This window comes from Benincasa hispida, chromosome 7 (genome assembly GCF_009727055.1).
Source record: "Benincasa hispida cultivar B227 chromosome 7, ASM972705v1, whole genome shotgun sequence".
NCBI classification, from domain to species: Eukaryota; Viridiplantae; Streptophyta; class Magnoliopsida; order Cucurbitales; family Cucurbitaceae; genus Benincasa; species Benincasa hispida.
This window is the reverse complement of record NC_052355.1, coordinates 19,520,486-19,543,281: the sequence shown is the minus strand read 5'-3', so window position 1 is coordinate 19,543,281 and position 22,796 is coordinate 19,520,486. Positions and strand designations below refer to the sequence as shown.

The 22,796-nt window shown below is 37.6% G+C and overlaps 2 protein-coding genes across 3 annotated transcripts; one reads left to right on the top strand and one right to left on the bottom strand.

Annotated features, from left to right (window-relative positions):
- Window positions 1-15,681: 15,681 nt before the first annotated feature.
- On the top strand, window positions 15,682-20,091 carry LOC120081602 (rhodanese-like domain-containing protein 7). 2 transcript variants are annotated; one of them, XR_005482888.1, is made up of 6 exons: window positions 15,682-16,065; window positions 17,621-17,872; window positions 18,030-18,128; window positions 18,403-18,675; window positions 18,975-19,800; window positions 19,927-20,091. XR_005482888.1 is itself a non-coding variant. In XM_039036630.1 (5 exons), exons 1-5 carry the CDS (start codon window positions 15,721-15,723, stop codon window positions 19,335-19,337), a joined length of 1,332 nt encoding a protein of 443 aa, XP_038892558.1. In that variant the 5' UTR covers window positions 15,682-15,720; the 3' UTR covers window positions 19,338-20,091. The 2 variants fall into 2 exon arrangements, 1 of the variants encoding a protein (XP_038892558.1); XM_039036630.1 differs by having other exon boundaries at window positions 18,975-20,091.
- Window positions 19,576-20,776, bottom strand: LOC120081603. Its single transcript, XM_039036631.1, has one exon. It carries the CDS (start codon window positions 20,581-20,583, stop codon window positions 20,149-20,151), a length of 435 nt encoding a protein of 144 aa, XP_038892559.1. The 5' UTR covers window positions 20,584-20,776; the 3' UTR covers window positions 19,576-20,148.
- Window positions 20,777-22,796: the final 2,020 nt, after the last annotated feature.

Genomic DNA, 22,796 nt, shown 5'->3' with positions numbered 1-22,796 from the left:
TGGAGTCTTAGTCCATGAATGTCCTAAAACTCGCAGTATGTAAACTTTAAACATATACTATTCACAATAAAGATACTATTGAGATTTCTTTTAATAAAGATATTATTGAAGACGTCATTGAATTACATTCATTACTAAATCCAATAAACTAACCCATGACTATAACGTGAATACTTAAACTTTATGTAGAGACATAAAAGAGGATCAGGTTTTAGTATATAGCCAAAAGGTCTATAAGCATATGGATAAAACCATGTGTTTCGTGAATAGGTTAGATCCCGCAGTGGAAGCGTTTTGAATGTCTTGCATCTCGCAAATCAATTTTTACATAAACAAAAACAGTAAGCTAAAATAGAATATATGTAGAATAAACATGTAAAATAGCATGCTTTAAGGAAATGATAGAATATTCTCACCTTTATAGATTCCCATGCTCCTAGAATGATCCTCTCGATGTTCCAACGAACAACTCCTCCAATGATCTTGAACACGAACATTTCCTCGATCAATCTAGAACACAACCACGAGAGTAACCTTGTTATTCTCAAGGATTTCAATAGAAGGATAGGTGGTATCCAACTATTAGAAGAGAGTGATGAGGAAAAAACTTTGTGAGAGTAGAGAAGATTTCTTTTTGTGGTTCAGGGAAAAAACGCACAATGAATACTTGCAATTCTATTGTGTCCTCTGTGTGTGTCCCCAAAAGGGCCATATGGAAGACTTTATATAGAGAAGAGTCAACCCCTTTCTTCAAGTCTTTTTCTGTGAAACCCGGATTTCTATTTTCCTTACTTAAGTAAGTGATAAAAAGGAATTAACTAAGTGAAAGTTAAATCCTAAGTTAAGGGGAAGGAAATTTCTAAGTGTTAAGTAGATTTTCCTTGGGCTTTAATTGTTAAAATTGTAATGAAATTTGTATAATAAATTGGTTGTTGAAAATAGTTAGTGTGATTGGTGAAAGAAGGAATGGAGATTTGAAAGAAGAAAATAATATTGGAAAAGTTGGGGAAAAATATTAAGTGGGAATAAATATAGAAATTAAGTATGTGGAATTAATGTGGAATAATATGAAGATTGAGTTTGGAAAATTCGGGGAAGAATACGGCTAAGTATGAAAAATTAGGTGAAGTACGGAGTAAGGAATTAAGGAAAAATATAGAAAATATTATTTTGGAATTATCCTGGAAGATCCATGTAAAAGTATCACAAAGTGGTGAGCAAACGTGTATGGAGAACAATGTTCGCAGTAGCTAAGAGCGAGATCGTTGAGAGTGAGATCAGCAAGATCGTTGAAAGCGAGATCATTGAGATTGAGACCAGCGAGATTGGAGAGGAAATGAGAGAAAGCGAGATTGGATAGAAGATGGGAGAAAGCGAGACCAGCGAGAAAGCTGGAGAGAGCGAGACCAACGAGAAAGCTGGAGAGAGCGAGAGTGGAGAGAAAAGTTGGAGAGAATGCTGGAGAGAGCGAGAGAGAGAGCTGACCAGCGAGATTGCTGAAGAGAGCGAGACCAGCAAGAAAGTGGAGAGAGCGACACTGCCGAGAGTGGAGTGAGTGACACTGTCGAGAGCAGAAAGAGCGAGAGTGCCTATGCGTTAGCCTTGCTTTGTCCGATTCGAACGTCACGCCCACGCCTCGCCTATGCATTGAACGCCGAGCAAGCTTCTGGGCGATGTATTTGGACGTGTTGGGGTGGATTATGCATTTAAAAACCCTAATTTGAATACAAACAAAGCTTGAAGACGTAAGGGCAAACGTCAATTAAAATCTAGGTGTCCGATTAAGAGAAATTCTTAAACCCTAAGAAATTGTGTTGGATGCATTTGGAAAGAACACATTGAATCAAGGTGAAGTCAGCTTACGTTGATAAAGGGAGGATTAAACATTTGGTCATGCAGCCAAGTAGTTGCTGTCAATCCAACGAGCAATTTGAACGCCTATAAATAGGGAGTTGGGATTTCATTTTCAAATCACACAAAAATCATAAATTTCGTGGAGAAAGTAGAGGGCAGTGAGGGTTCAGAAGAATGTGTCAAATTTGGACGAGGAGATCTTCCAATCTACTCGTGCGTTTGGAGTGATTCCAAATCCATCTGAAATCTCTGGAAGTCTAGTTTTCAGAGTAGGGCTGCCAGAGGAAAAGGCTTAAAGGAACTGGGCTGGAGGTTGAGAAGAAGGTAGAAGGGTCAGGCTGTCGGATCAGTCTAGGCCAGTATTGAAGATTTTGAGATTCCAGCCAAACCACGAGGAATTCTGAGCTGAAAGTTTAGGGTAAGATTTCTAAGACATTTTAGAATAAGTTTGTAGAAGGAAGTATTTCCAAATAAGGTTCGGAACTATAAGTAATCTAAGTTGTAAGTTGAATCTAGATTCTAGGGGTGAAAAAGAGACCCGAGGTACTACTAGAGTGAAAAGCTCCTAAGAGTTCGAGGTGAGTGGCTAAAATTTTTTCGAACTAAAACGTTTTTAAACTGTTTTGTTTACAAATGTTTTACAGAAAGCATGTTTGCGAAAATAATTCTCATGCCTATTAGTTTTCTAAAGTGGTTTCCAAGCAAGTTTGAATTGTGATTTAAACGCATGCATATTGTTGAAATACTATTTACATATGTATATGTATTGATTTTATCCAGCATGCGTTACCATCTTTAAAGCCATGTTGTATATGTGTTATATTGTACATGCTTTAAAGAGAAAATTTGTTTATAAATAGTTTTGGTAAAATGTGATGCCGAAGTACAAGGGGAAGGCATCCACCCAACTAGATACTTAAGTACAAGGAGAAGGTATCTATTGGTACTGAAGTACGTTTGAGAAGGTACCAAGCTAAGGGGATACTGAAGTACGTTGGAGAAGGTATCCTAGTAGCTCGATACTGAAGTACAAGGAGAAGGTATCTGAGCAGTAGTACCTAAAAGGTATCTGAGCAGAAGTACCTAATGTGTCAAGGTACTTAGTGTGGCCATAGGTGAATAAAGTCAGAGATTGAGCAAAAAGGTTCTCTCTGGACTAGTAGTTGGTGTTGGGATTATTTTACCAGATATACAGTACTTTGACTTGAGAAATGATTTTACTGTTTTATGTTTAAAACAGTTTTATATACATTACGCTTGGAAAATATTTATGCTACAAAAGTTTATATTTCAGATAAAACTGTTTTCTGAAATTATGCATGAGAATTTACTATGTTTTCTCGGTCACTTACTGGGCGTAAGCTCACCCCATTTTCAAATGTTTTTGTTTTTTCCCCCCACGGGTAGCGGTCAAATCCTCTGAAGACAGCTAAGTATCTGCTTTGCCACTAAAGGACCAAAAGACTTGTAACCGTTTGCTAGGTGGTTACTGTTAATATTGTACATATGTTACTATTGTTCATATAGGGACTAGGGTTTGTGGGTTTTGGGACTTGTAAATCTAATGTTGTAAATACTCTAAACATATTAAGTTTCTAAGTTAATAAATTGTGGGCCTAAAGACGTCCCGTTGCATATGAATTATAATTGGTATCAGAGTTATTCCGCAAGAGTTTTTAGGTAGTAAGTGTCAGCCTAAGGGTTAATAACTGCTGCAGTCACGCCCTTCTCTAGGCTAAGAGGGTGATCTGGGGCGGGGTGTGACATTTTCCAATTTTCCCTTGAGCATAATTAATTAAATAACTATTTATACATTAAATCCAATTTAACGTATATATATTTAATTACCATTATATGTCTATATGCAGCACCTTTCAATTTATTGATTCTTTGTGAATCTAGTTCATTGGATTTAATTATTTGGATCTCATTCAAATTTTTATTTCTACCTTAACTTGAATTATAAATCATATCTATAATCAGTTACATATTAATCATATTAACATACAATTTTCTAAAATTGATTTGAACAATTCAAATTATTCCTCTTTAATATCCTTTATTGAGCTAACAATGGGACTTGGGATCAGAAGTACCAACGACCTGAGATTAATTGGCTAAACTCATTAACCAAGTTAAACAATATTTATTAACTGTGGGTACACTCCAATAACGACCCACAACTACACTCTTCTCACTACAAATACATTTTTGTGTCCACGGATATAGACTAATAATAGCAAGTTAGTTCTTCATGAGTGTTCGTAACTCCAACTGGGTTAAATTACCATTTTACCCTTGGGTTACCTCTGACTCCTTAAGTACCAGTGCTCATCTAGTGAACAACCTATTTATAGTCCAACCAATAAACAGAAACCCTTCTCATGTTGGGGTTGATGCCCTAAAGTCTCATGTCTGGTAGTTTGTAAACAGTTTGTACGAACGCTTGTGATGTATAATATATGATATTTACTTCACTTCTTGATTTTGCTCAGTTGGATGTTTTATTTGCTTTATCACAAACCAATAAACTAAAATCCCCGGTTGTCTTTATGTAACTTAAGTATGTATGTGGTGACATACAAGTTGATCATGTCTTAAGTGATAACCAAAATAGTCTGTAGTATATGGATATAGGAGGGAAACCTTATCCTGGTAATACTACGAATGCGGCCCGCTTTGTGGAATAGTTACAAAAATGTTGTGAACTTATCACAGATGGTCAGATCCTAATCATTCGTGTAGGGGACATGTGAGCGGTGGCGTCCTATACAAAGATCTTATATAAGACCTTACAACGAAGTGTCAACGTCTCGTTATATAACACTATTCATGATAGAGACTTCACTTCACTAGGATGACCATAGGTAACATGACCCAATCCTTGAGTAAGTTGCGAACTCTGCCATTGAGGGCGGTCCTTTGATTGTATGGCTGCGAGTGGCCAGGTCGCTGACTCAAACCTACCACTTTTGGGATTCATCTGATTTGGGAGCTGGAAACTCAGCTACACAAGATGGAATTCACTCCTTCCCCGAAGCAGGGGCAGTAGATTAGATAGCTCCCTTAAGGGTTAATTCCAGGGCTTGAACGATGTGGCACCACACACCTTCTCATGGCCCGAGAGGTGTTCACACATAGTTGGACTATGTTGTATTGTTCATTAGAGGGATCAGTGGTACTTAAGGAGTGAGATGTAACTACAGGGACAAAACGGTAAATTGGCCCAGATGTACTTACAAGCATCTGTGAAAGGTTATCATACTCATGATTGATTATATCTGATGGACATGGAAATAGATTTATGGTAAGAAGAGTTCAGCTGTCGGTCTTTAGTGGAATGCCTGACAGTTAACGGATGGTGGATCTCGTGGCTAAAGAGTTTAGTTAACTATTCACGTACCGTTGGAGCTTCAAGCCATAGATCGATAAGGTCCCTTTGGTAGCTTGGATACAGGTTGAAAATAAGTTTTTGGGTCAATATGATATAATTAGACTGGTTAATTATATATGATATGATTGACTAAATGTATGAAATACATTATTTTGGAGGAAATTGGATATAAATATGATTTATATCAAGTAGAGGAGAAAACACTATAGTTGATATATGATATCAAACTATAGGTTAAGAATATAGTATGATTATATTCATTATTTTATTAATTAGGCGGTTATGAGATAATTGGCCGAAGTTTTCTCTAAATTCGTGTAATAGTGGGAAGTTCAATTCAGTTCTAGTAACTGAAGAATAAAATGAAAATAGTTTTCATTTTGCACGAGGCACGCTAAATTTCTCACAGTGTGAAAGTCTTGTATCGCTTAGTGTTGAGAGCCTATACGATAGCTCCCGCCTACTAAACGATCACACACCCGTATTTCCTAAACGATCGCCCTTGATTTCTTAAACTATCTCTTACCTTTACTAGACGATCGCTTAGCACCTGAGCCTAACTAAATGATCGCTTACCTGCTCATAGACAATCACTTAGCATTTACTGCACAATCGTGTACCCCAACCTAGACGATCAAGCACCTGACTATACGATAGTCTTCCCTTTCTCCCACTTGCTTGTTCGTAGTACACAATAGCTTTTACTGCACAATCGTGTACTGCACAATTTACCGTTTTGCCCCTACAGTTACATCTCACTTCTTAAGTACCACTGATCCCTCTAATGAACAATACAACATAGTTCAACTATGTGTGAACACTTCTCGGGCCATGAGAAAGTATGTGGCGCCACATCGTTCAAGTCCTGGAATCAGCCTTGAAGGGAGCTATCTATCTATTTGCCCCTGCTTCGGGGAAGGAGTGAATTCCATCTTGTGTAGCTGAGTTCCCAGCTCCCAAATCAGACGAATCCTCAAAGTGGTAGGTTTGAGTCGGCAGCCTGGCCACTCACACCCATGAAAATCAAAGGACCGCCCTCAATGGCAGGAGTTCCCAACTCACTTAGAATTGAGGTCATGTTACCTATGGTCATCCTAGTGAAGTGAAGTGTCTATCATGAATAGTGTTATATAACGAGACGTTAACACTTCGTAGTCAGGTCTTATACAAACTCTTTGATAGGACGCCCCCGCTCGCATGTCCCCTACATGAATGATCAGGATCAGACCATCTATGACAAGTCATAACACTTGTGACCATTCCACAAAGTGGGCCGCATCCGTAGCGTTACTAGGATAAGGTTTCCCTCCTATATCCATATACTACAGACCATTTTGGTTATCACTTAAGACATGATCCACTTGTATGTCACCACATACATACAGAAAACCAGGGATTTTAGGTTTATTGGTATGTGGTAAAGCAAATAAAACATTCAACTGAGCAAAATCAAGAAGTGAAGTAAAATATCATATATTATACATCACAAGCGTTCGTACAAACGTTTTACAAACTATAGGACATGAGACTTTAGGGCATCAACCCCAACAATCTCCCACTTATCCTAAAGATGAAGCAACATTTTCCTCAGCCTTCTTCCTCTCCTTACTTTTCGATAAAGATTGGTAGGTCTGCAACTCGTTGAAGAGAGTTGTAAGGGTGTATTTCACTTTGTTAAGAATCATATTATTAACAAAGTGCATGAAGCTCTCCGGCAATGAGTGCAGAATTATGCTAACTTGGCTGCCCTCATCGATAGTAGACCCATTCAACTCCGTCACATTGAAGTGGACCATCATGTTAAGCACATGTTAACAAACATAGGTGCCTTCTTCCATTTTGGAGTTAAATATATACTTAAGAGCCTCGTGCTTCAGCTGTTCAGATGGTTGTCCAAACATCCCTGTAGAGACTCCATGATCTCACGTGCTGAAACCATGGGCTCATGCTTCTTGGCCAAGATGTCATTAAGACTTGCCAAGATATAGTCACGGGCCTTCTTATTTACCCGTGTCCATCGCTCGTATGCCTCCCGAACATTTCGAGCGGCATTCGGAGCTGGAATAAGAGGATAGGCCTCATCCTCGATGATTAAAATTGTCGTGATCATGTGTTTCCATGTTGAAAAATTATCGCTAGTTAGTTTCTCAGTGCTAAGCAAAGCTATTGTGGTTGTGGCCATTTTTAAAAACTTGTTGCTGGAAAACGAACAAAACTTTTATTAGATTTTTCTAAACTACATTTTAACCAATTAATTTTGCAAAACAGTTCCCAAGTACCCTTAGTGTTAAACTTCAATTTTGCAATGATACCCCAGCGAGGCAGGATAAATGTCACTGGTGGGGTGATCAGATACCCCTTCACTGGGATGAGACCTTCTCAACCATTAGGCAGAACCAACTCCTGGAACTGAACCTAACAACCACCATTTATTTGGTCCAGAACTGTTAACCTTTAACAATTTTGTGTAAATGTGACCCCCCGCTTTCGGTGCCAGAGTCCCGCCCTAATGAGCCCATCGTAGGAAAGAAGCAGATTAGGACAAGAGATTAAGTAACCTTATCCTCTTTCTGGAGATCAAATAAAGAAACGTGCAAAACTGTCATCCTATAGGGGGACATGCACAAGGTGCCTCGAGGCGATGCTCAGAAACTTTATTCAATCTAACGAGGGAGACCGAGGGATATGCTATCGCACTTCCCACCCCCACTTACTATGAACACTCTCTCCATCCACCTTGATATTGACCTACCCAAACACCATCCTTTAGGAAGCACAAAAGGCTGTCTCTTATACACATCTAGATGTGTATAAGAGACAGGATATTGACCTACTCAAACACCATCCTTTAGGAAGGACACTCCCAAGGTGCCACGAGGTCGAGGGTAGATCTCACGGTGTGGACTATATAGGAGAAACATGAAAGATTTAAATGAAGCATCATATGCCCCAAGTACCTCCCACTGAATGTTCTACCTAGGGGTTCTTTAACCTAGACAATCCGACTACTGATTTTAGTCTAAGTCATCTTTTTAAGTCAGCTCATAAACAAATTTTGTCTATGAAATATGAACAAGTTCAAGTAGTCACATTTAAACACTTTAATGGACTACCCTTAACTTGCATGCATGCATCAAATCTATCTAATTCACCTTTCCAGGTAGGTTCCCAGGTAGGGGTGTTACGTTTTCATCAACTTAAATACCCCAGCCTAGCTAGAACCGCCTTAGACAAAAGGTCTCTTATAGATAGATTTACTACACTTTAACCTTTTCTTAGTTAATTTAATCCTATTAAACTGAGTAAAAGATTAAAGCCTAAAGGTTGCTAATTATATTAGAACTGTGATCTTAGGTCTATGTCATCCAAGTTTTAAACATTAAAACCATGAATTAAACCTAAGTGAGCATGCATGTCTTTCTTATTGCTTTTAGTTTTAATTTCTCTTTAACCTTTAAAAAGAAACAACTAAAACACATTGTGCATAACTAGGTGTTTATAACACTTATAAAGAAACCTATGTGTCATGCTTCATGCAATGTCCGGTCATTACTATACATAACTTTTATATACACGTAATAACCAAGCAAACATGCTTTCCATACACCCTTATACTATAACAATTATAATATAAAGATGATGCATGTCAATGCTTTTTATGCATGTATGAATATAATTCTTATATTATATGATGCATGAGCATGCCCTTACATAATTAAATTATGCTTCTCTAAATTATAACATTTACAAAAGAGATGATGCATGACCGATGCATAACCTAAAGTGGGATTTACTATATGTGCATACTATATGACATATAAATAACCATACATCTCATGTAACAAACCAAATATTAATGGATCAGGATGAACCTTTACAAAATCGAAATGAAATAATTCTATCTATTACATTTTCATCGAGCAAAGTTCACAGGCGAACGGAGTCTTGAACCACCAGGAAAAACTCCATCATTTAGTAAACACTGCAGGTAAACAATCGCTTAGCGCATACTAGACGATAGCGCGAAAAAGCTAAACGATCGCTTAGATGACAACGAGGCTGCGAAACCTGATCGTCTAGGCAATTGTTTAACGTGCGAAGAGGTAAACGATTTACTGTGCGTTATTCCACAATCGTTTAGTCAGTACTAAGCGATGAAGCTTGCTGAGCTAAACGATCATCTAGTGCGTGTGTTCGTTAAACGACACCCGAGCATCTGATACTCAGCGATCGCCTACACCATCATCTACACGACCCGATCAACTCTTGATCGTCTTCTTCCTCGAACAGCAGCAACCCTTGCTTCGAACTTCTTCACGAACGACTAAAAACTTAAACTAACTTTGAATTATAAACTCGATAACATTAATTATGCCCAAAAACGCAAGAGCCTTTACAATTAACCGAAAATGCAAAAGAATTAATCGAACCAAGGTTTTATCCCAGAAAAATCCATTAATCTGCAAATCCACAAACAATTTAACCATTAAATAGAGAGTAGAGATGTTGCACCTGTTGGGGTTGATGCCCTAAAGTCTCGTGTCCTGTAGTTTGTAAACAGATTGTACGAACGCTTGTGTTGTATAATATATGATATTTACTTCACATATTGTATTTTGCTCAGTTGCTCTTTTTATTTGCTTTACCACAAACAAATAAACATAAAATCCCTGGTTATGTATATGTAACTCAAGCATGTATGTGGTGACATACAACTGAATCATGTCTTGAATGATAACCAAAATGGTCTGTAGTATATGGATATAGGAGGGAAACCTTATCCTGGTAACGATGTGGCCCGCTTTGTGGAATGGTCACAAGTGTTGTGACTTGTCACAGATTATCTGATCCTGATCATTCGTGTAGAGAACATGCGAGCAAGGGCGTCCTATACAAAGAGTTTGTATAAGACCTGACTACAAAGTGTTAACGTCTTGTTATATAACACTATTCATGATAGAGACTTCACTTCACTAGGATGACCATAGGTAACATGACCTCAATCCTGAGTGAGTTGGGAACTCCTGCCATTGAGGGCGGTTCTTTGATTTTCATGGATGCGAGTGGCCAGGCCACCGACTCAAACCTACCACTTTGGGGATTCATCTGATTTGGGAGTTGGAAACTCAGCTACACAAGATGAAATTCACTCCTTCCCTGAAGCAGGGGCAAATAGATAGATAGCTCCCTTTAGGGCTGATTACAGGGCTTAAACGATGTGGCGCCACACACCTTCTCTTGGCCCGAGAGGTGTTCACACATAGTTGGACTATGTTGTATTGTTCATTAGAGGAATCAGTGGTACTTAAGGAGTGAGATGTAACTACAGGGGCAAAATGATAATTTAGCCCAGCGGTACTTAGAAGCATCTGTGAAGGGTCATCGTACTCATGATTGGTTATATCCGATGGACACAGAAATATATTTGTGGTAAGAATAGTTCAGTTGTTGGTCTTTAGTGGAATGCCTGACAGTTAACGGATGGTGGATCTCGTGGCTAAAAAGTTGTCATCTATTCACGGACTGTTGAAGCTTCAAGCCACAGGTCCATTAGGTCTCCTGGGTAGCTTGGATAAAGTCAAGAATCAGTGTTTGGGTTTATTTGAAATGTTCAAATTGACAAGAGGAAGTTCGATTATATATGATATAATTGGATTGGTTAATTATATATGATATAATTGGCTAAATGTATGAGATACATTATTTTGGAGGAAATTAGATATAAATATGATTTATATCAAGTAGAGGAGAAATTACTATAGTAGATATGTGATATCAAACTATAGGTTAAAAATATAATATGATTATATTTATTAATATTTTAGGTGGTTAATTATATGATAATTAACCCAAAAATCACGTTCGGACGTGCGTAAGTGGGAATGTGTCAGTTATTGTAACCGATGAATTAAAAATGAAATTGGTTTCATTTTGGATCGTTCATTCAGTAGTCCGGAAAAAGATAGACGCGCGCATTGGTGAAATCGTAAACGATCGCTTAAAAGAATCGAGAACCTATATGATAGTCGCTTTGTGTCTAAATGATCGTCTACCTCGCGCCTAAACGATCACACACTAGTTTCTACACGATCGGATAGCTTACGTAAACGATCGTATTATGTGTCGAGTTTTCTAAACGAATACTATTTCCTAAATGATCGTTCAGTAAAACCTACACGATTATGTAGTTTCTCTTAAACGATAAGCATCGTGCTATACGATAGTGCCTTTTTTCCCTCACACTTGCTTATTGCCCACACGATCTGGTCTTTCTCCTTCCTCCACCAAATTCACCAAAGACCACACTTTGGGTTCTCACTCCGAAAATACCTGGGGCTCTTTTCTAGTGGTGTCGTCCTTACAGCATTCGTGTTCGTGCGGTTGTTCAGATGTTGATTGATCAGGTAGAGGTTTCAGTTGCATTGAGTTTTGAAGTTTGAAGAACGTATTCAACAAGTATGGAAACTCTCTCCCTCATTTATTTCTTGTTCAAAACATGTCGTTAATTATGTTTTGTTTGCATAACTGTACGTTTAAATGTATATTGTTGTATTTCGACCACTATGAAATTGGAGCGATCCGAACGCGCTCATGGAACTCTTCGGTAAAAGATCCTTCAACACCCTCCATGAATGTATATGCAATTCTTTTCATCAATGAAATTGGAATATCAGCAACTTGACTCTTATACCAATTGAAGGAACTCTTAAACAAGAGAAGCCATGAGCGAAAGTGGATCTTTTCGATTTCATTATGACAGAATTACCACACATACATTCTAACATTCAGATATGCATTGTACATTAATTACTGGCATGCTTTAACAAATAATATACAAAAGACTGAGAGAAACATACCAATTGAAGACTTTCTTCAATCAAACTCAGTCCAACGGAAGCATCTCTTTTACGCTCCTTATCACGCAGCACACAGTCGCCTAACAGCACCACAGTCGTCTACACGATCGATAGTACACGAACCAAAGCAACCGGGGATGACACCACCACTCAAAGTCCTCGATATTCTCAGAGTGAGAATCCAAAGGGTGGACTTTGATGGAATTGGTAGAGGAAGGAGGAAAAGACGGTCGTGTTGAACGAACAAGCAAGTGGGAGATAGTAGAAGACTATTATATAGTCAAGTGCTTGTCATTTAGAAAAGGTACACGATCGTGTAGGTTTAGCTAAGTGATCGTCTATCAAATGGTAAACGGTCGTTTAGGTCTGCTCGGGGCGCTAAGCGATCATTTAGTCGCAGGTACACGAGTGTGCGATCGTTTAGGAAGATGAGCACTATTATATAGGCTCTCAACACTATGCAATCAAATAGGAACATACCATGAGCGATTTTTTTGTGTCTCTTACAAAATGAAAACAATTTTCATTTTATTCTCTAGTTACAAGAACTGAATTCGGTCTTCCCACTTTTGCATGATTCCAGAGAAAGTGGGCCACATCTGTAGCGTTACCAAGATAAGGTTTCCCTCCTATATCCATATACTACAGACCATTTTGATTATCACTTAAGACATGATCCACTTATATGTCACCACATACATGCTTAAGAACATGCAGACAACCAGGGATTTTAGGTTTATTGGTTTGTGGTAAAGCAAATAAAACATTCAACTGAGTAAAATCAAGAAGTGAAGTAAAATATCATATATTATACATCACAAGCGTCCATACAAACTGTTTACAAACTACAGGACACGAGACTTTAGGACATCAACCCCAACAGGTTAGTCATTAGAAAGGGTTGAGCTTGAGAGAAGATGCCTGGATAAAAGACTCCTAGATCTATAATTTGCATGAATCAATTTAAGGTCAAAGTAATTAATTTGGTTAATCTGTTTAACGAAATCATACCCTAAAATGTGTCTTTGTCTAGACTCACCCCAATTTTATCTTTTCTTGCTATTTAGGATTAGATTAGTTAGGTTCTCATCACAGTTCGGTCCCCTAAATAAAATTAGAAGAATCTCTGAATAGCTAAAAGAGTTAAACCAATTCCTCAGAGGACGATACTCGGTCTCTTGATCGTTTTACTATATTATAATTTGAGGTGTGCACTTGCGCTACCATCATTACGCATCTCTCGCCATGTCACTTTTTAGAAGTTTCTCTAATCTCTCATCCTTTGATTCTTCTCTCTCAAGTTCTCGCCCTTTCTGAATGATGTTTCTATTGATCTTTTTCCTTCGTCTGAGTCCATTCATGATACTAAGCTTGAGCGATCTAGACCAGTCTCTATTAATCCCAATCAGCCTTCTGGCTCAACTATGGAATCTAAACTTGTTCACGATCTTGCTTCTCTTATTCGACACTCCATTCAAGTAAGGGCACCTCCTACTCATCTTCGAGATTTTCCTTATTTTTCCACTATCGTTTCCTTGGTTGAACCTACCTCTTCTTATGAGGCAAGTACTAACCCTCTGTGGTAGCAAGCAAAGAATGAAGGACTCTAGGTTTTAGAAAAGATGCACATACGAGACTATATGTTGATCTGCCCCTGGTAAAAGGCCCATTGATTGCAAGTGGGTCTACAAGATCAAAACTCATTCTTATGGTTCTATCGAACGATATAAGGCTCGACTTGTGACAAAATAATATTTTGATCAAGAGTATGCGTTGATTATGAAGAGACGTTTGTTCTTGTGGCATGGATGATATTTGTTCGGAGTCTCTTAGCAGTTGTTGCTGCCAAACAGTGGCATCTCCTTCAGATGGATATCAAGAATATCTTTCTTGATGGGGCTTTATCTGAGGAAGTATACATGCAACCACCACCAAGTATTTATACATGCAACCACCACCAAGTATTTCTCATCCATCCCAAAAAGTGTCTCCTTCGTCGTGCATTGTATGGTTTGAAGTAGGCTCTGCTAGCTTGGTTTACAACTTTCAATTTACCATCATTCAACTTGGATATACTTCCAGTCCACATGACACGATATTTTTAATGCGTCAGACGTCTCATGGTATTGTTCTCTTCTCCTGTATTTTAACGATATGATTATTAGTGGGGATGACCCTCAAGCTATTTCTGATCTATAACGTTATCTTTGAAAACACTTTGAGGTGACAAATTTGGGTTCACTGAGTTACTTTCTTAGTCATAAGTTGTCAATAAGCTTTGTTGGTTATTTATTGTCTCAAATAAAATGTCTCTGATCTATTGGCACACTCAAGCATCACTGATTCTGCCACAACACCGACACCATTCAATCCCAATGTTCACTTGACTCCGTTTGTTGGGGTTCCGCTTGAAGATGCCAGTCTCCATCATTAACTTTTTGGCAGCCTTATTTATCTAAAAGTAATTCATCCAGACATTGCATATGTTATTCATATTATTAGTTAGTTCATGGCTGCTCCACAAATCTTCATTTTACTAATGTCCTCCGTATTCTTTGCTGTGTCAAAGGTACTCTAGGGCATGGTCTTCAGTTTTCTTTGCAGTCATCCCTGGTATTATCCAATTACTTTGATGTTGATTGGGTTGGTGATACTACTGATGGGCACTCTACCTCGGGGTACTGTTTCTACCTAGGTGACTCTCTCATTTCTTGGCAGAGTAAGAAGCAGAGTGTTGTCTCTCGTTCTAGTACTAAATCTAAATACCACGCTCTGGCTGATGCTACATCAGAGTTATTATGGCTCCGCTAATTTCTTGCTGATATCGGAGTCCCTCAGCAGTCCTCGACTACCCTTCACTGTGACAATTGTAGTGCCATCTAGATTGCTCACAATGATGTCTTTCATGAATGTTGGTACATATTGAGAATGACTACCATTTTGTCCGTTATCATCTCCTAAATAAAACTCATCTTTTACAATCTATTTCCACCACTGAGCAACCAACTGATATTTTCATCAAAACGTTATCCAGATACTTCCACCAGTTGCTTAACATACTCAAGTTGGTTCGTACTTTGCAACCTTGAGTTTGGAGGGTGTGAATGTATATTGTGTAAATTAAGTTGTTAGAGAGAGATTTTAGTAGAGATTTTTTTATCATATTTTAGTCTGTATTCTTTGTATTTAAACTCCCTATACTCTTTTGTACAAATTACACTTCTGACTAATACATGTTAACATGTACGATTGTTAGTTTTCAAATCCATTATAAAATTAGTATCTCCAACCAAATATATTGGTAAATATTGGTTTTAAAATTCGTTGCAGATTCCATGACATACATAGTATAGGGAGTAAAAGTGGAAAATACATCATTATTGTTGGCCCCACCTCCTCCACCAATAGACATTTTTTCATTGAAATTAGAAAGACATTTTTCAAAAGTTGCCCACAGTTTTAGTCATATAGTACAATTTCTCATAATTTTGTCACTTTTTTGGGCTTGAGCCGGGCTGAAGTATTATGGGCTTTTTATTTGCAATGTAAAGCCCAACATTAAAATAAAGCGAAAAAAGAACGAAGAAGGCGAACGACTCGTCGTCTACAGCCTCCATGCTCAGATATAGAGCTTCTCCATTGCTAGCCCTGGGAATGGTATCGCCATTGCCCTCTTCTTCTCCCTCCTCCTTTTCTTCAAACCCTAATTTCATCCCATTCAACCCCTCTTTCCCTATTCCAAAACCCTCCTCTTCTCTCCCTTTGTTTCTCTCCTCTTTCCTTCAGAAGCCCACCCGGAGCATGACTCATTCCGGATGCTTCTCTGGACCTTCCCCCACCCCATGTGAAGTGGAGGAGATGGATTCAGCATCACTTGTTGTTGTTTCTTTCTATAAATTTGCTGATCTTCCCGACCATGCGGAATTTCGCTCGCCCTTGAAGAACCTATGTGAGGAACTGGTATTTGTTCTTGTCTTTACCCTTGTCTTGTTTTGTGTGTTTATTTTATATGTTTCTTAAGTGGTTTCTTGTTGTGAAATTATAGATGTTGAATTTGGGGTGAATTTTTTTGTTCTGTGATTTAATGGAAGTTGGTGTTGGAATGTAAGTTCACCAAAATTTAATGGAAGTTGGTGTTGGAATGCAAGCCTTATGAAGATAGTTACTAATGTTTTTATTACACTGATTGCTTCTTAGAAGAGTAAAAGTCTCCCATTTTCACCATAATGTGCTGTGCATGTAGTTGCTCTTTCCATTTCTTTGAAACAAAGGCACTTCAACGAATTGGAAAGAAATTTTGTCTGTTACATAAATTTTCCTCTCCTGCAAACTCGATGCAAAAGAGCCACCACTATGATTGGTTGTTTTCCTGATGAGGAACCTACGTTATTCTGAAGGAGCTCCAAAAGCTTGAACACTTGCATTAAATATGGTTGAGATCCTCCAATTCATATTTACACAGCAAAAGGTACCAACACGATGATAGCTCAAGCAGGAAGAGCTATAATGATGCGCAATGATGTTCATTCTTGATTCCTCCCTAAAGAATCAAGCCAAGAGAAGACTCTGCTTTGGGATATTAATTTTCCATAGAACTGGATGGAAAATGGAGATGAGAAAGGAAAGAGAAAATCTCAAGTAGCAGAAGCGAAAAGCTTAATTAAATAATACTTACAAGAAATACTCGAGAAGGATTAAGAGACTGACAGTGATTATGTTAACCCCAGACAATAACTTACGGTTCAAATCAATGATATAAGGGAAATCATATTCTCCATCTCTTATTGAAAACGAAGGACTTTTTTTTTTTTTGGTAAAGACCCAAGCTTTCTTTGAGAGAGAGAATGATAGAATATGATAGAGGGGCACTAGCCACTAAACAAACAAACAAGCTCACGAATAATAGGAAGACCCTCCAAAGGGACTCGAGGAAAGCGCTCCCTTTAGAAATAAAATAGATGATGATGTGCTTTCTGAATGGATCGCTTCAGATTTCTAGAAATACAATAGATGATAAACCTTCAAAGCAGGAAAAGACTCAGGCTATAGATACTCCCTAGTCCCTTGACAACGACTGAGACTGGGAATACCAAACAATAGGGATCACCATCAATCCAGTCTTGTCCCAAACTTCAATTGATTTGTTTTCCATTGTTTAGGGAAGTAGATAATCAACTATTTCTTATCGAAAAAAGATGGAACATTTTAAGTTGATTTGATCGTCATTCTTTAGCAAGGACATATAGAGTAGGTATTAGCTGGATATATTTAACATAGCTAGTAAGAACTCAAAGTGATTTGACAACATCGAGCACTCTTTTTATTTCATGAAGTTGAAATATGACCTTGAGTTTTTCCCCCAGTATAAAGAATGGAGTGAATGCAAGTTATCTGCTAATAGAAAATGGATATCGAAACATCTTCCGCCCAGTTTCTAGACTTCATCTCTTATTATAAATTTATACCGCTTTTTGCTGCCATATTTGAATTACGTTACTAAGCTAATCTAGCTCAGCGTGTTTCAGGAGGTATCATTCTCGCACCTGAAGGAATTAATGGGAGCATTTGTGGAACGCGAGAATCTGTCCAAAAGGTTCTTGGATTCATTGAAAGTGATGAACGGCTAAAAGGACTAAGGCAGGTGGAAACACCTGTTAGTCCTGAAGAAGAAGCCATCCATCACGGACATACTAGCAGTTCCCCTCTTGCAGCAGGGGAAGATGCACCCTTTCGTTGGGATCATGTCAGGGTCAAATTAAAGAAAGAGGTACTCAAATCTTAATTTATTTTCTTTATTTTCTTAAGGATGTGGGAATTGGAATGGAAGTAGATGTAGAATATAAGGGCACGGATTGGTTTTATTATTTGTTGATGTTTATTCATATATTGATGCTTTCGTCCCAATGCTGTGTTTGTTTTTGCAGATTGTCACTCTTGGAATGCCTGTTATATCACCTGTTGAAAGGGTTGGACAATATGTGAAACCAAGGGATTGGAATGCACTGATAAGTGACCCAGATATTGTGAGTATTTTACTTGTCTTAATTTTAATTATATTGTTCAAGTTGCCATTGGCTTCTGTTGGATTCGTGTTTCTGCACATATTTTGATCATTGAATTGTTATTAAACTCGCATCTTATTTTTTTGAAAAAACTGTTATTGAACTCACATGTATTGCCACTATAGGAACTGCATTTGGTTTGTTAGACGTGCATGTATATTGTGATCGTGTCTGGTGAGCATTCCCGTTGAAGGGAATAAGGTGATCATGCTAAATAATCAAAATGTTAATGTAGGTGGTCATTGATGTGCGAAATCACTATGAAACAAGGATTGGGAAGTTCAAAACAGCAGTTGATCCTTGTACTACAGCATTTCGAGATTTTCCAGCTTGGGTGGAGGATAAATTCCAACTTCCTAAATCAGATTGTGAGCATTCAAATCAAGGAGTTGAAGAAGAAACAGTAAACCCTGAAGAGGACTCGCCTCCACGTGTTGCCATGTACTGCACTGGAGGAATCCGTTGTGAGAAAGCTTCAAGTTATCTCCTCAGCAAAGGCTTTAAAGAGGTGAACTTGTTGATTTCAAAATAACATGATTTGCTTTTGGTTTGACTTTGGACTTGACACCTATATGATTGCCATACTTCATAAAAGCACTCTAAAAGAACTCCTTGGATAATTGCTGTCTTGAAAAATCACAAGCTATTCAGAAGAGAAGTTCCTAGGTCGATGATCAATGTATGCACTTAAATCTGGAAGATGTTAGATCGAACCATCTTTCCATGCCACCCGAACTGCATTCTCATGGACTTTTCTGGCTTAGACACTATTAATCTGATGCATCTTCTTATATGAATCTTTTTAAGGTTTATCATTTGGAGGGTGGAATTCTGAAATATCTGGAGGAAGTTCCAAAGTCAGAGAGCCTATGGGTAGGAGAATGCTTTGTATTCGACAAGCGTGTCTCAGTTGAGCATGGTCTGGAGCAGGGCACATTCAAGCTTTGTTATGGGTGCAAGCAACCAGTGAGTGATGCTGACATGGAATCTCCCGAATGGGAGTATGGAGTTTCCTGTCCTTACTGTTACTTCACGAAATCTGAAGAAGAGAAGGAGAGAGCAAGAGCTCGGCAAAGGCAATTTGAGACTTGGGGCATCATTGGCGGTCCGGACAAAGGACGGCGACCAACACAAAGTGATAACAATGATGATCCTCCAAATTCAAATTGATCCTTTGCTGCTTAAGGATCTTTTTTCATTTTTGTATTAGGAAATTATGCAAGGGCAGATCAAAATACCCATCTCATCCTTTGTTGTACAATATACCGTTTTTGTTGATTATGACAACATTGAGAATTTTTGGAACCTAGTCTTTTATTAAATTAAATGACTTCGATTAATAGATCCGGTGACTCTTTTTCTGTCTCTCTGTTTTCATGACACGCGAGCAACAAAGAAAGCCGTAAAGTGACGAAAACAAACAAAGATTTATTTCACTAAATTCGGTACAACTATGGCTCCTCCTGAGCTAAGACACAGAAACAATCAAAAAAAAAAAAAAATGTTGACAGGTGAAAAGGGTTTGTTGAAGTTCTTCAGTCCAAAGCTCCGGAATCTCCTACATCCCATCAACATTGAAGCTGCTGTGTTATGGAGTGTTGCAGGCACAGCCACTGCTCTTTGGCTTATACAGGTATTGGTCTTAAACTTCACTAACTCCTTTCATCTACCACCATGTTTCTGTTTTGTTCATCTAATGCTATTTGTGAAAAGATCATAACTACTTTTCTTCTCTTCTTGAAACTGGAAAACATGGCAGCCATTTGACTGGTTGAAGAAGAAGGTTTGGGAGGTGGAGGAGAAAGTAGAAAGCGAGGTGCAAAATAATGAATAAGATAGCAAGTGTAAAATAATCCACTGTCTGAAGAACTCTAATATCAAATAAGTTGGAAACTCTGAATAAAGATTTGATATGATATGAACATGTTCACCCTTCTTCTTCTCTTTTCCCTCTCTGTTTCTTCAGATTTATCTAGTGAATTCAAGAATGGTGAGGCGGAGGAGGAGGAGGAGGAGCAGCAGCATCAGAATGTTGTTTGAGAGCTTGAAACACTTTAGAACTGGTACTGAAAATCTTAGCCCTTCTATTATAATCTGTAGGGTCTTTACCTTCATCTTCCCCCATAATGGCTTCTTTTTCCAAACATTCAAGTAGCTCCACTACTCCTTTTCCTCCGCCGCCGCACTTCTCCTCCAGCTTCCCTGACTTCAGCCACTCCTCTATGTCCAGCTCCGCCACAGAGCCCCCCCACCCACCTTGACTAACACATCTTGGCTCTACCGCCCCAGCTCGATGGCGGAGCCATGGTGAGGAAATGGGTGGTGTTGGCCTGAACTTGGGGAAGACGGCGGTGGAGGGGCGGTGGAAGGAGGGTGGTGGTGGCGGTGGTATTATGAGAGATGCAGAGACTTGCATATTGTTGGTTTGGTGGGGTTTTTATTTTTTTTTGGATAGAAATTTTAGTCTTTTGAGATTTAGGAGAGAGGGAGTTTGTATTATAGGAAATTTTTTTAGAGAGATAGAGGAGAGAGAGGCACCGCCACTGGCCACCGTTTGGAAGTTGAACGTGGCAATCCCCGCAATGGCACGCGGTCACGTGCTCTCTTATTCATCATTTTTTTAAAATTATATATAAAATTAAGATAATGTTATAAAATTAAGACAATGTTCAAAATTATCTTTGGGAGTACTTTATATAAAAAAATGACATTTTTCAGGATAAGGAATGTAGATATTAAATTTTTATAGTATTTAGAAAAAATCATAGTATTTAAGAACCCTTCAATTATAAGTAAACATAGCCATATTTAAACATATTGATAATATAATAATTTAATTATCACTTGAGAGTTATTTTTTTTTAAAGCGTGATTAGTATAGACGTTAAAATATTGATGAGATTTTGTGCGGATGATCCATTCTTATCCTTCTTGACAATTAATGACATATCCCAATGAAAGTAAACCTTTTTTTTACGTCAAAGCATACTTATCGCATTTTATGTAGCTCGCATTAGAAACCTCTCTCTCCTAAGTCAAAGTTGTTGAAGCCCCAACTTGATTAGTTGGATTATCACAATTTTCATCATGTTAAGTAACTTTTTGCTTGCATCAAAACACACATGCTACATTTTATGTAGTATTGTGTTAGAGACGTCTCTCCCAGTCCTAAGTTGTTGAAGTCTGACCCAATTAATTGAATTATTGTGATTTTCATTTTTTCACGTGTGAAATGGTTTCCATGAGGTTGAATGGCAAAAGTGTGAGAAAAGTAAAAATCGTGATAGTCTAACTAATCAGTTTAGGACTTCAACAACTTCGGACCGTGAGATATGTCCCTAAAGCGATGCCACAAAATGTAGCAAGTGCACTTTCACATAAGCAGAAGGTAAGTTTTCATTTGTTTTTGGACAGGTCATTAATCATTTTGGGGGTTGGAGCTAGATCATCCATACAAAAATCTTAAATATAGATTGTCATTTGTTTGAAATTTTCTAAAATCAAATACCATACTAGAAAATATAAAATAAAGGTTAAAACTACTTTGGTCCTTGTATTTTTACTTCAGCATATTGTTAAAATATTATTTTGGCCTTTGTATTTTGAATTTGTACCATCTTAATTCTTGTAATTTCAAATGTTCAATTTTAGTCTATGAATTTTCAATAAATTTTAAAATTAGTCCTTGTAGTTAGTTAGTTTGTTTATTTTTTTATATATAAAAATATTATTCTATTAGTATTCTATTTATAAGTTGAGAAAATACTTTACACGATGTCTTATCTTGCATGAAAGTTAACATTTATTTATTTTGATAAAAATATACTTTAAATGACTAAATTTAAGATTGATGGTAATTATAAAGACTAAAATTGGACAATTGAGAATACAAATAAGGTAAGTTTTTCATAACAAAGAGTCACAATTAGTATATCTAAAACCAATACTTTTCCAATGGAAAAGTAAAAGGTTAGGTGAAAAGTTGTGTGATAGAGGACTCCTATCTAAGTTGATGATAGAGATTTTGGTTGGTTGTATTCTTTTCTTCATTAAAAGACTTGTTCTTTGTTGTACTAGTACATTATTGATGATGTTGATAGAGATTCTAAATAAATTATTTTGAGGGTTTTTGTTGGTACTAGACTTTGATGTGTAAGTTGCTTAAGATTTGATGATTTTTCTTCGGTTAAACCAATAAGAAAGCAAATGTGGTCCAAATTAGCAACTTGTAATGTAATTCCAAAGCTTAAGTATGTGGTTCAAAGTGAATTTGATGAGACATCAATTATTATCTCAAAAGTCAATGAGATTGTTCGATCCTTCACCTCCACCATTGTTGAACTCAAAAAAAAGAAAGAAAAAAAGATAAATTACAATTTTATTGTCTAAAGATTGGAATTTATGTCAAATTAGTCCCCTAAGTTCTAAAATTTAACAATCAAGTTTTCAACCTTTAAAAAAGGTTCGATTTTGGTCTTTGGAAAATCAAGTCCTGAATCTAAACTAATAAATAATAATAAGTGGCAGAGGATGAAGATGAAGTGAGAAAGATTGGTGGAGGGAGGGGAGGAGAGAAAGGGGAGAGGATGAGAAGTAAGAGAATATTTTTTTATTTTCTAATTTAAATAT